This window comes from Meriones unguiculatus, chromosome 6 (assembly GCF_030254825.1).
Source record: "Meriones unguiculatus strain TT.TT164.6M chromosome 6, Bangor_MerUng_6.1, whole genome shotgun sequence".
Lineage (NCBI taxonomy): Eukaryota > Metazoa > Chordata > Mammalia > Rodentia > Muridae > Meriones > Meriones unguiculatus.
Window position 1 is genome coordinate 120,722,980 of NC_083354.1, and position 17,856 is coordinate 120,740,835.

General features: G+C 41.7%; 1 protein-coding gene across 1 annotated transcript in view; it reads left to right on the plus strand.

The window, feature by feature from the left end:
* Positions 1 to 17,637, plus strand: part of Ubxn2b (UBX domain protein 2B) — a 44,254-nt gene extending 26,617 nt beyond the window's left edge. Inside the window, exon 8 of the mRNA XM_021664092.2 lies at positions 502 to 17,637. Coding sequence (XP_021519767.2) covers positions 502 to 664 — 163 coding nt within the window. The 3' untranslated portion in view covers positions 665 to 17,637. The remainder of the gene's footprint in view (positions 1 to 501) is intronic.
* The last annotated feature ends 219 nt before the right edge of the window (positions 17,638 to 17,856 follow it).

Below are 17,856 nucleotides of genomic sequence, written 5' to 3' on the forward strand. Positions count from 1 at the left end.
ATTTTTAAAATTTTTTGTTACTGTTTCTAATGATAGGATCTCACCATGTGACTGTATAGCCTAGGCTAGCCTCAAACTCAGTGATCTGGACTTAGCCTTCCACGAGGTGAAATTACAAATGTTTAACACCATACTTGGCTCTTAATATGTATTAAGATTCACGTGCGTGTGTGCATAAATTCCTTTTCATAGTGCTGGAGACACTTAGGCTTTTAACAGTTTTTTTTTCTCTGAAAACAGTAAGACTTGTACTTTTAACAGTATTGTTAATACTTTATACATATTTTGCTTTAAGATTGTTTTTGTTATTACAGATGTATATACCAAAGTTATTTCTCTATCAAAATCTGATGAACTTTCAAAATAATGTATACTGAAGAAAGTTATAGCACCTTTAAACAAAAGTTGGGTTTATATGTCTGCTGTAAAGATGATTGCCATTAAAAGCTTGCATGGAGTTATGCCTTTTCTACAATAAACCATTTCTACTTACTCCTTCAGGGTTCTGGATGTACGAGACTTTATAGTACAGTCACGTCCTGAATTTGCAACTACTGACTTTATTCTTGTGACTTCGTTTCCAAGTAAGGAGCTAACGGATGAAAGCCTGACACTACAAGAAGCGGATATTCTTAACACTGTGATACTCCAGCAGATAAAATAGTATCGCTCCAGTCTGTGTAGGAGCATGTAGGAACAGGTAATGTCATGCAGATTAGTAAAATACTTCCAGCATAAAACGGCCAAATTATTTTTATGATTCAGATAAATTCTGGTTTTGCTGCCGTTCTATCTTCCAGTCTTTGTCAAGATAAAGTTAGACTAAAGATAGAGCTTAATATTTGAATTTTTAACTGTAGGGCTGGCTTATATTGATAGCTTCTAAACGTCTAGCTCAATCAACTTACTACTAGCTCAGTGTTAATTTAATGACATTTTTAGATGAACAGAATCCCTTTTTGGCAAATGTATTTGGTAAAATTTGCACTCAAGTTTCTTAATTCAGCAATGACCAGTAGCCAGTAAGGATCCTTTTTCTGTAATATTTGCCAGAGTATCTGCTGTGAGTTTGAAATTGTTTGATCATACAATAATGAAGGTTTTGCATATTCTTTTTACATATTGTTTGAACTATGTTTTAGTAACACAGAATGTATTTTGGCCTTGTATTTTATAGAATTACAGCTGCCATAAACTAAATTTTAATACATGTGAGAGTCATCAGCTCTTGAAGACATGATAAACAGCACTTTAAAATCAAGAAATTATAGTCCCTTCCAGAGCCTGCCTTGATCACTTTCATTCACTCATTCAACATTTTTATAGGGAATATATTACACAAATGTGTAATATGCAACACAGAATATATTCTTCAGTGTATGAAGTATGAACTCAGTCTGAGAGACTGGAGTAAAAATTACCAGCAAGACTTGTGTTTTTCCTGTGTTAGGCATTGCTTGAATGGCCTGCTCAGTGTGAGGAGTAACAGAAAGATTGTTTTCCTCCAGGCACCATTCTGTCCTTAGTCACCATTTCTGTGTAGTTTTCTGTTGTTGACATAAGAAAATGCAGAATTTATGACTGAAATTGCACAGATTTACTATCTTAAAGGTGTGTGTAGGTTCGAGCTTCTCTGAGCTAGCATCAAGGTGTTGGCAGGACTGCATGGAGGCTCTGAGACTCATTCCCTGGCTGCTGAGCTCCAGAGGCCCCTGTGTTCTTGCCCATCTGACATGGTGCTCTCCTCCATCTACAGCCAGTGCTTGGATCTTTCTCACCCTTCTGTAATTCATGTTCTTGACAATGTTCTCTGCTTTTGAGGATGTATAAGAGGAGATGTGATGCTCAGGGGAATCCATGATCATTGTCAAAGTTAACTTTTATAGTAACTAAAAATTATTCAGACTTGCTCTTTTATATTTCCGTTACATCTTCATGGAGTTGGGGGAATTGATAAGGTTTTTTTTTTGCCACCTACCAAACCAACTTACCCCTTCCAGAGGTGCTCAGATATTCCAACCTAACACATTGTGTCTGAGTCCAAAACCTTAGCTGGATTTCATTGATTGAAAGTCCCAGATCTCATTAAGATTATCTAAATTAAGTAGAGATTTCCTCTCTACCTATGACACTAAAAGTGAGTTATCTTCTTGTAGGTAAATGTCAGGACAACTATAAAATAAACATTGGCGTGTAAAAAGTCAGGAAACAGTGAAAAGTGGAGCCTCCAGTACCAAGGAGCATACAAATTCAGCCAGACATTCCATTCACCTTCTAAGGCCGAAGGTTAATGTGTGACTTTGAGAACTTAAAATTTTAACTTTTGACTGTCTTGGTCATCCTCCTTTCACAGAAGCCACACAGCTTCTTTCTTCTTTTCCATATTATGTTACTATGTACCTTTCGTTTTAAAATAGCAAAGGGCTGTCAAGAAACTTAAGGGTCTCTTGTCTGTCATGAAGATCAGCTCTATTAAACAGAAAGCTCTTCCAAGCATCTTTATCCATAACAGAAATAATCCCATCTCTAATTCTTTTTCAGAGAAAACAGAATGGTGTCATATATCCATAATCTCCTCAGAGAGCCTTTTGTATGAGCATGCAAACTTTTTTGTTAGATATGCCTGTGCCTGTGTGTGTTTGGGAGATGCCTGAAGTTGATGTTGGAAATCCTAAGTCTCTCTCCACCTTATTCAGACAGGGTATCCCAGTTAAACCCAGAGCTCACTACTGCAGCTAGTCTGGGTAGCCTGCCCTGTGGGAATTCATTATCTCCATCTTTTGAATGCTGGAATTTCAGGCACCCATCCTACTCAACCATCATGGTGAACTCTTTGGCTACTGAGCCATTTTCCCAGTTCTTCAGACTTTTATTCTCTCTCTCTCATATTCTCTAAAAGTTATACAGCCACACCTTCTGTTTCTTTCTATAACTCAGGTTTTCCTGACAAGTGTTAACATTTTTTAAAATAGCTATTTTAAGTGTTAGTTGTCATTTAGGTAGAGTAAGTATTTCACTAAGCCCTAGTTTCTTTTTATATTTTTATGTATCCCTTCTTCAGTGTTTCTATCTTACTATCAAATTCTACTATAACCAGCAAGAAAAAAAAAAAACCAGGTTAAAGTTTACTTAAATTTCAGCGTAGTGTTAAGCTCATCATATACAAATTCTGCTTTGCACATTGCATACCTTCAGTTTTCCAGTAGTGGATTCCTCATTTCTGAGGCCTCAGCAGCAGTGTCTTTAATGTCATCACTTTTTTTTTCCAGTGGCAAAAACTTTTCCTTATGTAAGTAGCATTAAAATTGAAAAAAATATATAAATTTGAACTAAATATTATGTTTAATATTCAAGCATAAATACATAATATCAAATAGTTCTACATTGAAAGCAGAGCATAATAAATTTTAATATTATTTTAAAATACATTTTCTATTACCATTATACAGTTGTATAAGTTGAACATTTCTTACTTGAAATCAACAATCTAAAATGTTCCAGTATCCAAAACCAGTGTAAGCATGTTGCTTCAACAAAAAATGCATACCGTGACAGTCGTTTTCCCAGGGGGTTTCATCACCGCAGCAGAACAAAACGAAGGACATAGGTCGTAGAAGTATTTCATTGTTTCAGTTTCTTGGGATTTTCTACGCAAATCATGTCTTTCCTTCAAAACTAGTGAAGATTGCTCCATATTGAAGTGGTGAATTATTTGCCTAATCCCCTGAGGCCCCTTTCCCCTGTACTTAGGGGTCCCTGTTCAGTAACAGTTTTCCTAGACAGCTAACTTTGTTTATTGAGGAAAAAGCGACTGAGCTAGAGTTGTATCTTTTTAAGTTCACTGGAGGAAGATTTTCTTCATTTTAATTGTCATCCTCATATTTTTTCTCATCATCTTGGGGTTCGTGAACAGCCACACAAACTACTCAGATACTGGTCTCAGTAACATATGTATGTTTTGTTGAATGCACACCCCAAGACTGATCAATCAAGGATGCAGCTGGACTCAAGAGTCAAGACTGCCACCCTGGGCAGTTCTTTGGAACCAACCATAAACAGGTACATTTACAGCATTTGGCTATCCACACAAAGCAGTGCTCTCTGACCTTTAATTGGCTAGGTCTAACATCATAGTTGTCTAGGGAGTTTCCAAGACCTGAGGGCCTTATGATGGGGAGCTTCCAAACTAAAGAAATTGTTTTGATTAGGGCAAGGAACATTAGGTCAAATTAAGGTTATGACCTAACATGGTGGAACTCCTGTCATGCTTAAGCCTAACATTTCCCCTTGAATTGTGTAGGGAGACAAATCATTGACTCCAGACTGTCCTCTGCAAGCCAGGGCTCATACTGGTCTTAAGGACCATATGTTAAACAGATACCCTTTTCTTTATAAAGGAGACCAAGGCATTAATTACACAAGACCCAAGGGTCAACAATAGGAGTGAGCATGGGGGACCTACCAGAGCTATGATAAGCGAAGGTTAACCAGGAGATGTATTGAAAAACAGTTTCATACCACCTTGTTGATTGCTTTCTCTGCTGTTCCTTATCAGGAGGGTGGGTGGTGGTGGTGTTCTTGTTTGTTTTTTGTTTTTTGTTTTTTTTTTTTACTTCAGCAATGGGGTTTCTGATCAGAGTGATTAGCATAGAGCATTGTTCTCAAAGGACCATATACTCTTCCTTCAAGAACAGATCTAGGGCCCTTTCATTCTATAGACCTACTAAGGAATCTACTTGATTTTTCTAGGAAGGAAGTGGTTGAGTGAAGCTGGCTAAATCTTTTTTTTTTTGTAATTTATTATTATTACTATTTTTATTTACTTTACATCCAGATTGCAGCCCTCTTCCTCTCCTAGACCTATCTTCCCTTCCTATTCCCCCTATCCTCTCCTACTCTGAGAAAAGGGAATCCCCCCCCAACAACCCACACCCAGCATATGAAGTTGCATCAGGACTGAGCACAGCCTCTTCCTCTGTGTCCTAGCAAGGCAGCCCAGCCAGGGTAAAGTGATTGAAAAGCAGGCCGTAGAATCCATGTCAGAGACAGCCCTTACTTCCTCGTATTAGGGGACCCACATGAAGACCAAGCTGCCCTTTGGCTTTATCTGTATAGGGGGTCTAGGTCCAGTCCATATATGGTCCTTAGTTGATTTGTTGCCACAAGCCTCTCTGGGCTCGGGGTAGTTGGTTCTGTTGGTCTTCTTATGACGTTCCTGTCCCGTCTGGGTCCTCATATCCTTCCCCTCACTCTTCAAGATGCCTACACACTGCCCAATGTTTAGCTGTGAGCCTTAACTGTTTTCCTCTGCTGCTGAGAAGAGCCTCTCAGAGAACATCTGAAAGCATAGCAGAGTATCATTAATAGTGTCAGAGCTTAGCTGTGTACCATGGGTGGGTCTCAGATTGGGCTAGGCATTAATTGGCTATTCCCTCAATTTCTGCTTTATTTTTATGTCTGCACATGTTGTAGGCAGGGAAATTTTGGTTCAAAGGATGTTGTTCCTCTCCCTCCACTAGGAGTCTGTATTTAGAGGGTGCCCTCTTAAGTCTCCATGACCCCTGCTACTGGTAGTCTCGGCTAGAGTCACCTCCATATCCTCCTCGGAGCCTACCCTGTCGTAGGTCTCCAGCTTCTTACAGAGATGCCCCCACTAATGGTGTCTCTTCTCTCTGCAAGCTCTTTGTGCTACTCTCTGCTCTCCCCATGTCTGTTCTCTACCGTCGTTTCTCTCCAAGTTCCTTCTCTTACCCTGTTCCCTCTCTTCAGCCACTTCCACTATCTTGCATTTTCTCTTTTGAGTGGGTTTTAAGCATCTTCCCTTAGGTCTTCCTCATTATTCTTCATCTTTGGGTCTATGAGTTGTTGTATGGGTTATCCTGTACTAGATGTCTAAAGTCCACTTAGAAGTGAGTATATACCATTTGTGTCTTTCTGGGTCTGGGTTACCTCAGTCAGGATGATATTCTCTAGTTCCATCTATTTGCCTGCAAATTTCATGATTTCCTTTTTTTTATGAGCTGAATCGTATTCCATTGTATAAATATATGGCAAGTTTCTTTATTCATTCTTGGTTGAGGGACATCTGGGTTGTTTCCAACTTCTGGCTATTACAAGTAAAGCTGCTAAGAACATAGTTGACCAGATGACCTTGTTGTGTGGTGGAGTATCATTTGGGTATATGCCCAAGAGTGGTATAGCTTGGTCTTGAGGTAATGCTATTCCCAGTTTTCTGAGAAATTTGATTTCCAGAGTGGCTGTACAAGTTCACACTCCCAAGAGCAAAGGAGGAGGGTTTTCATTGCTCCACATCCTCTCCACCATGTGCTGTCACTTGAGTTTTTGATCTTAGCCGTTCTGATAGGTGTAAGATGGAATCTCATTTGCATTTACCTGATGACTAAGGTCATTGAGCATTTCTTTTAAGTACTTCTTGCCATTCAGTATTCCTCTTTTGAGAATTCTGTTTAGCTCTGCACCCCATGTTTAACTGGATTATTTTGTTTGTTCGTGTTTAACTTCTTAAGTTTTTTATATATTTTGCATAATAGCCCTTTGTCGGGATGTAGGGTTGATGAAGATCTTTTCCCCACCTCTAGGTTGTCGTTTTGTTCTATTGACAGTGTCTTTTGTCTTGCAGAAGCTTTTTAGTTTCATGTGGTTCCATTTATTAATTGTTGAATTGAGAGCCTGTGCTGTTGGTGTTCTGATCAGGAAGTTGTTTCATGTGCCAGTGAGTTTCAGGGTTTTCCTTTCTCTAATTGAGTGTTTCTGGTTTTATGTTGAAGTCTCTGATCTACTTGGACTTGAATTTTGTTCAGGGTGATAAATATGGATCTATTTGTATTTTTTTACAGCCAATTAGACCACCACCATTTTTTGAAGATGCTTTATTTTTTCCATTGTATGGTCTTGTCTCCTTTGTCAAGTGTCCTTAGGTGTGTGGATTTATTTCTGGGTTGTCTGTTCGATTCCATTGATCTACCAATCTGTTTCTGTGGCTGGGCTAAATCTATCAACCTGTTCACTGAGGAATTTACATTGCTCATACTCTGTAATTAGGGATGCTGTGCCAAGTACAGCAGAGCCAGCTACCCTTAATCCTACTAGAATGGGTTTCAGAATAGGGGCTGCAGTTTTTGTTTAAGATCCATGTCGATGCATTTCACTCTGCTTTTATAATAGGAAACCTGAGTTAGGACATGTACTAATATGCTTAATTCAGCTTCTTGCTCAATAAAATGGCTGACAGACAAAGAGTAAGCCCTGAGGTATAGGCAAGCCAAAACACTCTGGTTGCAGCCAGGAGGTTTTCTTTTAGTCCAATGGCTTGTATTAAATGTACACCAGGATTATGACACATTTGAGAGTAAGTTGATGTGCTTAGGGGGGATACTCATGACCTAAAACAAGTTCCATTTCCCCATATGTCCCCTAAATCAAGGGGAATGTCCCATGGGTAAAAGGTAGTATCGTAGGGGAGAACCAAATTAAGGTTTTGAAAAGGTTTGGAAACTGTCACGGCTATACCTATAGAGTAGTGAGGTTTGGACCTTAAACAGACGCAGCAGTCTCTGTCATGCAGGGGTGGGTATTTAGAAACTTAAAAGCAGCTATAACAGCTTCGATCAAGGGGGACCCATGAAATGGATGGGGGATAGTGGAGTCCCGAAAAGGGGGCTATGGAGGGCAAGTTTGGAGGTGTGGTCTCCAGCCCAGAGGGGTCAGTAGGGACCTGGTTGGGGAGGAACCTCATGGACTCCTGCTAGAGGTTCAATGGGCCTAAATGGTATAGCTTAGCTCACCTTTTAATAGTGAACATGATTCCTGGGTCCCAGCCCATACAGTATGCTCTGAGTCCCCATGTCCTCCCAGTGTCCCTAGTCAGTATAGGAGGAAGCAGTTCTCATCTCTCAAAGGTGATGACCATTTTACAAATGCAGGGCACCTTACAGCTAAGGTTTTGTTCAGTTTTATTTCTAAGTATTCATCAGGTTTCCAGCCCTTTGCCCAAGTAACACAAGGCCTATAGAGGCAATAAAACTCTTCATCCTGGCAGTAGACCATCTCAGCTCCTTCAGCTGGGCAAGCATAATATTGGTATCTTCCTATGAGCTTTTCCTCCTCAGTGTGTTTGGGCTGGCACCTTCCCAAGACTTGGCCATAAATGGCAGAGATCTACCTTGAACTGGGGAGGCTCAGCAACAATTCTACCCATCCAAGTATCTGATAGTTTCCATAACCATGTCCTTGGCCTATAGTTTGCTGGTTTCCTGAGTCCTATGCTTTGGCAAGGTACCAGATTTAGTAGGTAAGAAGTATCAGAGGGAGCCTTCGGCCACCAGTCGTACCTTTAGTGGATCTTCCAGGTGCTGTCTGTCGGTACATTGTCAGTCTGGGTCCTGACTGGGAATGACTGACTGGGTCAGTCTGGGAAGCAGACTTCAAATGGGAATGGTAGATCCAAGCTCAGATTCTTTCAACTTTTACAGCCATAGGTGTGGTCAGGATCATGGTGTAAGGTCCCTTCTTTCCAGTGAGAGGCTAAAGATTCTCTGTTGTCTCTTGATCCGGACCAGGTTACCAGGCTGTAATCTGTGGGAGTGGACCAGTGGCAGTTCATACAAATGTCAAACATAGGTTCATACAAATGTCAAACTCCACTCTGGACCCTCTGGAGTGTCTGGATTGACTTAAGAATAGCATGATTAGAATTGTCTGCTCTAGTATTTGGGAAGATTGGGGGAGGTCTCCCAAGTGTTATCTCACAAGGGATCGTTCTCTCAATTTAGGGAGTTTTTCTACCCCCCAGTGTATAAGGATAAAGGGAGGGACACCTTCCTTCATTGCCAGTTTCCAGGGTTAATTTGGTAAGGTCTCCTTTAGGCCCAATTCATCCTTTGTGCCTGTCCTGAGCTTTGAGGATGGTATGCACACTGTAACTTCCAATTATCCCCAACATTCACACTAAGGCCTGACTAACCTGGAAGACAAAGGCTGGACTATTGTCCAATCCCAGAGCTGTTGGCTGTCTCTCTCTAGGTAGGGAAAGCCTCGGTCCATCCTGAAAAGGTGTCAACAAACACTAAAGAGTTATCTATAGCCAAATTTTCCTGGTTTTACCTCTGTAAAGTATGTCTCCCAGAAGATGCTGCAAAATTCATGCAGTTCCTCCCTCTCTTGGCTGCCATCAAGGGACAAAACTGGTCTTTTGGCAAGAGTGACACCCAGTGGTGACATTTTGCAGATTTTTAGGCAAGTCTAGAACATAGAACTTAGGGGTAATCAATTCTTTCATCTTTCTCACCCCGAAGTGGGTTCTCTCATGAAGTTGTTTGATCATTACTCTTAGTGGAGCCCTCGGCAGGATTTTTATCTCTTCTACCACTCTTCTTTGTTGCGGCCTGCGCAATCGTCTCGCCAGCAAGAACTTACTTGGACAACAGGATCCTTCTGCAGCAAGCTTTATTGCAGTCAAGCGATGAAAGGAGGAAGACCCCGAGCCCTGAAGTGGCGCTGTTTATATAAGCCCTGCTCGCACCAGAGTGGTGTGAGATGACGTATCATTCCCTGATTGGCTGCTCACCCATCACCCCATATGATGCCCCGGGCTGGGCTCGTGACTTGGCACGCTATTGCCAAACGGTCATGCGCTCTAGGACTTGTTTACCAGTTTTGAGGGCGGAAGCCAGCGCCATGGCGACCAAACCCCGGCTCTCCACACTTCTTTAAGATAATCTTTGCGTAGAAGTCGGTAGGCCTCTTCATCTTCCTAAAAGTAAGTTGGAGCTTCAGGCAAGACTGAGTCAGGCAAAGATATCGATGGAAGCATGGGTAGTTGCTTCATTTTTCCCTAGCTGCTGTATCTGCCCTACAATCCCCTGAGGCCGCTGGTGACTATCCTTTTTGGTGGCTGATACTCTGTATCCCAACTCTTGTAAAGTTTCTAGGAGGGCCTCAAGTTGCTGCCATGTCTTTGGTGGCTAAGAGGTAGATCATGTAGTACTGAATAGTATATAATAGACAGGTTTTTTAGGCAGCCATGTGCTGTTAAGAGGTCTAGGATCTCCTGTTTATTTTTTAAGTCTTTCTTTCTGCTTTTCCTTCTAGTCACATCTCACTGTATATTACCCCATGCAGTGGCAAATGCCTATCAGCCAACAGTGTAAATATTAACCACCTTGTCCTTGTCTAGACTGAGAGCTTATGTGAGCTATCGGCTCTGCATTCTGGCCCAATATCCTGCTTGGGAGGGGAGATGCCCACAATGTTTGATTCAGTTCTGCCACTGCTGCCCCTGCATACCTTGTCCTGTCTTTCATAAAGCTGCTTCCATCGGTGTACATGCTAAGGTCTGCACTGGGCCATGGACTGGCAGTCGGTCCTGCCAGGTTTTATGTACAAGCAGTCATGGGTTGGTGGGTTGTCCAAATCTAGGTTGGGTAGCAGGGTGACAAGATGAGCTAGGGGCAAAGGACACTCAGGGATGGTTCAATAATTGGGGCTGATAGTGCATGAGCTGAGCGTTTGAGATCCACTATTCCATAGGCTCTTGCGAACGCTTTCTACAGCATGGGCCATTGTGATGGTCAGGAGTTGTCCCAAAGTCAGTTTGTCAGCATCCTTGACCATCACGGCAGTGGCCACTATGATTCTCAGATAATTCGGCCAACCTGCTGCCACAATGTTTTAGATGACTAGGCCACTGAACTTTGCCAGGGTCCCAAATTTTGTGTCATCCCCCCCTTTGGCAATGCCTTGGCTCTTGTCCACAAACAAATGGGAAGGCTTAGTCACATCAGGCAAAGCCTGATGGGCTGGTGTAGACAGCAATGCCAATTTTAAGTCATTAAAGACTTCCTTAGTCTCCTTGTTCCATTTAAAAGTCTCCTCCTGTCCTCTAATGGCCTCATAAAGTAGCAAAACTGGGAATACAAAGTCCCTAAAAGCCTGCCCATCCCTAAAAACTCATATACTTGCTGTCATTTCTTCTGGATGCCCAGGATGGTATTTTGTTGTTGTTTTTGTTTTGGAGACAGGGTTTCTCTCTGTAGCCTTGCTGTCCTGGACTCGCTTTGTAGACAGGCTGGCCTCAAACTCACAAAGATCCACCTGCCTTTGCAAGCTAGGGATAGACTTCTGTGACCCCAAGTTTGAAGCCCAAATAAGTGACTTCAGTCACTCAGGCTTGTGCTTCTTTGGCTGATACTCTCTACCCCAACTCTTGTAAAGTTTCTAGGAGTGCCTCAAGTTGCTGCCATGTCTTTGGTGGCTAAGAGGTAGAGCATCTAGTATTGAAGCAAAGTGAGTGACATTTGGTGTGTTTCCACTGTACACACTTAGGTCTTGGTGGAGGGCCTCACTAAAGATAGTGGGTGAATTTTTAAATCCTTGTGGCAGCCTCCTCCAGGTCAGTTGTCCATTGAATACATTCTCCAAATCATTCCATTCAAATGCAAATATCAGTTGTCTCTTGTCTAAAGGAATGCTGAAGAAAGCATATTTGGATCTAATACAATATAGAGTTCTCTATCAGGAGGCAAGAAACTCAGAAGTGTATATGGGTTTGGAAGAGTCAAGTGTGTTATGTTCCAGCCTTTTGTTTACCTCCCTCAGGTCCTGCACCTGCCTATAGACTTTGCCCCAGGTTTCTTGACTGGCAACAGTGATGTGTTCTGTAGGAAACAGCATGGTCCCAGAGCTGTTTGGTGTGCTGCCTGATGCCCTGGAGGGCTTCTTTTTTTTTTTTTTTTTTTTTTTTTTTTTTTTTTCCTGGAGGGCTTCTGATGATAGAAAGTATTGCCTTATGGAGTGGCCATAGCCTTCAGAGTCACTACCACAGGAGGTAGGCCAGGCCAGGGAGGTTTTTTCCTGCCCATCCTCATGTTACATCTGCCATGTACCACGAGGATAGATGCGGCACTATTCCTTGTTTGCCCATATTCAGGCAGTATTCCTCTTACAAAAAGGATGAACGCCAGAATGGGGTCTGATCGGACTATCATCAACTTTATTGTCTTCATCATATTCATCTTCAATTTCTGGAGTTGCTTCTTGTTCCTCTTCATAAGGTACAGTATGGCGCCTCCAAACTTTGCCAGCTGTTCTGCACCTATGTCTTTTTCAGCTGGAGTTGCTTCCTGCTCCTCTTCAGGCTTAGTGTGGCCATTGGCTAATTTGCTCTTGCATCTTTTATTGGCTGGGGCTGCTTCCTGTTCCTCTTCAGAAGGTGCAGTGTGGCCATTCTGACATTTGTGTACTGTGATTAAATTTTGAGTTGGTTTTTTTTTTTTCAGCTGGGCCTGCTTCCTATTCTCTTAAGAAGGTACACTGTGCTATTCTGACATTTGTATGTTATGAGTTACTCCTGAGCCTTTTCTCAGGTGGAGCTGCTTCCTGTTCCTCTTCAGAAGGTACAGTGTAGCCATTCTGACATTTGTGAGATGATTTGCTCCATAGTCTTTGTAATGCTCATTTTTAAACTCTTACTTTATTTGGGGTGTTTACACCTCTACCTCCTTTCCAGCAGCACCCCCCCAACCCTAGGTAGCAGAGAGGTTGGTTGGGAGAGAGGGCACAGACCCATTTACTTCCCCTGGCTGTTTAGAGTCATTGAGTCTTTGGGGGATATACTTATCTGTCAACAGCAATTGCAGCCTTCTCCAAGCTGCTGTGCCCAACTCATTTCTCTCCATCTATCTGCTCCAGACCAACATACTGTCAGTTTTTCTGGTCTCTCCAAATGCTACATGCCACATGCCACATGCCAACACTGCACACCACACCGTCTCTTTCTGGGCTCTCATTTATAGCCTTAGAGCCCTAGACCAGGCCCCTCTTGGTGCAACATGTGGCAGGCCATTACCAGCTGGCAAAAGCCATGCCCCACATGAGACAATTAACAGCTATGGATAAACTAAAGCTTAACCTAAAATCTCACACTTGGGATTAAAACATATTTATATAACATAACTGAGTTTACAAAGAAACCAAAATTTCCATTGCAATCTTTTCTCAGCTGGACCTGCTTCCTGTTCCTCTTCAGAAGTATGCATGTGGCCATTGTGACATTTATGTGCTGTGATTGCATCCTCTTTTCTCAGATGGGGCTCCTTCCTGTTTAGAGGGTGTAGTGTGGCCTTCCTGAGCTTTGTGTACTATTCTGTGCCTGCATCATTTCTCAGCTGGAGATTCTTCATTTTCCAGAGTTTTTCTTCCTTATTTCCAAGGTCTAGTCATAGCTCTGCTCTTTAGCATCTTTTCAGCAGTTGTCAATTCTCCTCTGTGATTATCCTGCTTTAGGAATTGAAACACAGCCTTGCCCTCAATGGCACAATCCACACAGGCCTTCAGTCTGCTGGAGAATCACATTCAAAGGTCCTAGGCCGAAGTAGTCAGAAAGGTGCTAACTTTCTGTGGATCCAGGTAGGGGCCACAATCTCAATGTTTCTTTCTTTATACAGAGACTTCATTCGCTTTTGTCCAATGGCATCCTCTTCTGCTTTCCCTCTCCCCACCAAGGGCCACATCCGTCTCTTCGTTTCTCCTGGTGAAATGCATAAGTAAAAATGGGTGTTTATAACTGCCTTATTTACTTTGGGCTGGGCAGATAATCCACCTACACTGTTTCAACAACCTCACCATCCATCTTCCAGCCCCCATCCGATTTACTTCCCCTGGCTGTTTAGAGTCATTGAGTCTTTACCATCCACCTTAACCATCCTTATCTAGGCTATCTTCCATCCATTATCTTATGAATACTTGCATATGTTTGGTGGTTTTTTCCACGCCATCCTTGGAGTGTTTCCTCCTGACCCACGTGGTTTCTTCTCCATGCTAACCCATTGTGTTCTCCTCCCTTCTCTCTTCCCCATCTGTTTCCCATGATTCTCTTGAACCCAAAGCCCGGGAACCTTAGCCATGCCTACCCCATTCTGTCCTGCCCAGATTTTAGGCCTTTAATCAATCAGGTGAAATGTCTTAGGCAGGTTTATACAACAAGGATAGGTTTATCCAAGCAGTAACCAGATCTTGAGGGCAAGTAATTGGTTGGCATCAAAATACAAGAAAGTAACAGACCAACCCCCAACACATGGCCTCACTTTCTAAAGACTATTCATGACCAGTTAGATATTATTTGATACAGGTTTTCTCCAGGTCTGAACTCCTTCCAAACCCTTTCCAGCACTAATCTGATCCTTAAGGGTCTGAGTACGGCAGGCTAGGCTCTTCCGGCCAATGCCAACAAAGCTGCCTTGGTCGCCTCCACACTGAGGCTACAGAGAATCTGAGGCCACACCTACCTTTTGCAGTTGTCTCATCAGCAGACCCCTCTCCTTCCTGGTTGGCTGGAATGTGCTGTAGGGGACGTAGCAGTCTGTTATTGCATAGAAGTGAGCTAGGATTTTTGTTTTGTTGCCCTTCTTGAAACGGGGTCTTGTTGTATAGTCCCTGGCTGGTCTGGGACTCATTACGTAGCCCATGGTGGTCTCAAACTGGCAGAGATCTGCCTACCTCTACCTCTTGAGTGCTGGGATTAAAGGCCAGTGTCACCATAGAACTAAAGTTCTAAAGAGTGGGACTCCAACTACAAGGTCTCTGTAAAGAATTTTTTTATCATTAAAAAAAAAACCTCTTTTTCCCAGGCCCTGTCCTGCTCCTTTTCCTTTGTTAAATACAATGTGGTTAACAGATATAGTTTAAAATATTACCAAAGCCAGCTATGGGCACACATGCCTGATCCTACCACTTCAGACTTAAGGGAAGATCACTGACCTGGGCATCAGCCTGAGCTACAGTGTGAAACTGCCTTAAAAAAATACTACCTTAAAAAAAAGCTACCTTTCAGATAGAGCAAACTTAGAGCCAGAGGGATGAAGTCAGTAGATATAGCAGGGGTAAGGACCAGAGATCACATGCCCATGTGATCATTTATCTGATCCGTGTAAGTCCTACCAGGCATGGTAGCCACCTACAGTCTTGGCCTGGAGCAGGTAGAGGAGGTTATATCTGTAACTAGGTCCCTACCTAGACTAGCAAAATTGAATCATTCCAGGCCCAGCAAGAGGCCCTTCTTTGATAAAGAACAATCAGGAGAATGTGGTCAGCCTCAGGCCTCTAGGCACATCATGAGCATATGTGTATTCCTGTGTTTGCCTCCCCTATTGTAAGTAGTGATTAATATTTACTATTGATGTATCGTCTAGTAATCCTGCTGTTAGTCTTAAACAGCTGTATAACCAAATCACCACACAGAGACTAGGTTTATTTAGTTAACCTAGAACACAATGCTGGGCAATAGTTACTCCCTCCTAAACCTCCAAGCCCTCATAGTTTTCTAACATTTAGATTTCCCACATTATACTTGCTTTTAGTGATACATTAAGTCCAGTCCATCTCCACATAGTTCTAAGATCTCTCCTCCAGCTCTGCTCCTAGCTCTTCTCTCACCCTTTCTCCTCCCACTCATTTCCTGCCCTCTAGCTCCTCCCCTTTCCTGTCCTCTGGCTCCTCCCAGCTCAACATTGTATCTAGATGCTTTATTTGGAAGTTTACACCAAGTTGAGGCAGGATGCTTAGAATAAGTATCACAATGCAATGTCCGGACTGAAACCAGAGAGTGGGGGGGGGGTAGGGAGCCCAGAAATCAGCATTTGAATGAACAAGGGTAAGGTGTATACATTTCAAAAGAACATACCAACACTCCCCCAAAACGCACGCAAAAAATGAAGAAATAATACCTTAACCATTGTAAACAAAAAGGTACTACCTGTTTTAGAAATGGGAAAAAATATCCAGACCTTGTAAAATAATTTGAAATTTTCTTGTAGCTTTTTCATCAGTTATATGGAGTACCTATAGATGCAAATGCAAAAAGCATGACTGCATTTTTCTGTGTAATAGTCTTCCAAAAGACAGACGTATGCATTAGGACAGGATTAAATACCCATGTGGATGACCAGTACTTTCATAGGTATTATAGTCTAGGCTTTGAGAATACATTTACATGGTAACTTAAAATGTATGATCATCATGAAACAAGGTGGCCACTTGAGCAGTTAGACAAGACTCTAAGGACAGTTGTTTTAAATGATTATGTGTTCGCAGTATCTGCTTACAAATATTTTCACAGAAACTCATGTTCTTCAAATTATCCTTGATATGTAGTTTGACTTAAATGGTTGACAATCTGTAAAATATTTAGTGTCCTCTAATTTCAGTTAAAGAGTTTGTAAAAGTCCTCATGTGCATGTGTGTGTTTCTATAGCCCAAAACAATGAAGTCTGTGGCTTACAGCTGATACCTAGCTAATACCATCTAGCATAACAGTTTTGCCTGTTAAACCTGTTGCCACTATCTGGGAGCAGTGGAGAGTGCTCCTTAGACAGTTTGAACTTAATGGATGACCTTTTTTGCTTCAGATAAATGTTTAGGAAGCAGAATGACTCAGTAACTTTAATCTGCAGCTACCTTAAGAATTCCCTTGAATGCTGCAGTTGATTTCAGAGGAAACTCCTGAAAGGAAGGACATCAAGAAAGGAAGCTAGTGGGTCACTACTGATTGTAATCCTAACACTCTCTTTTGTTGCAAGAACAAGTAAATAACTAGTTTAATTCAGTGGCAGGGACTAAAGAACTTGCACAAAATTAGCAACGCCATCCTTTTTTGTTGGAAAATTAGTGTATACTAATCTACAACACAAAAAGATTAACATGAGATTAAAGGTGAGTGGTACCTGCCCCTTATGTTAGTCTTTGCCCTCCTACCTTTCCCCTCTACGGTTTCGCATTAGCCTGGTAGTTTGGGTACTGGAACATTTAAAAAGACTAGTAAACACCCTTTTTATTTTGTACCTCTGACTTTGGTTTGTGCTTTTCTTCTCTACATAGTGTGCATTTGAGTGTATCTTTCAAAACACAATTATAAAACACTCTGTGCTATGGTTTTCATATTTAACATCTCCCATATTTTATTTTGATTTTTTACCTCTATGACAAAGGCTAATTCCCTTGCTAACTTTTTTTATTTTAGAGTCAAGAAAGAGAACTCATTTTCAGTGTTATGTGACAATCTGTTTTAATTAAAACGTGGCAAATATAAATAGTACATATTTTTCAGATAATGGCAGACTTGAACACTGTATTGTGAGCATAGTTGCAAGCAAATGGACAAACCTGCTTTCAGTAACCTGGAGTTTGTATTGAAGTTGAAAGTTGTAAGAGAAGTAATGTCTTAAAGAAATGTGTATGTTTTCTATGTTAAGTTCAACATTCCAGAGCATGAGATACTTACTTTTATTCATGTAATAAAGTTGTATGCAAATACAGTTTATGTGTTTATAAAATGCGTTATAATAATGAGTCTAGGAATGCCCTCTTCAAAACAAATATTTATAATGGTAGTGTTTGAAATATTGTGCACATAGGTACTTTATAGCAACTCAAACAAATCTGACTTTGTATTTTTTAACATTAAGCATGTGTGTTATTCATTTTTGATAAGGAGTACATATCTTAGAGATGTGTGGGTTTATCACTTACTGAGAGTTTGCTGAGCTCGGCATTCTCTACAGGCATGTTACAAGTAATGTTGTATGACTTGTTTTGACCTCACAGTAATAAATCGTTCCTTCAGAAGTCTCCTTTCTTTCTTCAGTCTGACAGTCCTGTCTCCATAGTCCTGCCCCCTTCCTGAGTGCCGCTCCTGAGAGTAATTTAACTTCTTGTCTGCTAGCACTGCTCATTCCACAGCCTCTCAAAGTGCAGGGCTTTGGCCCACTATATCCCTAGATCCTGTGACAGCATCTTACCTGAGGGTGGTTCTGAATGGCTGAGTGGTGAGTCTCTGGACACTGG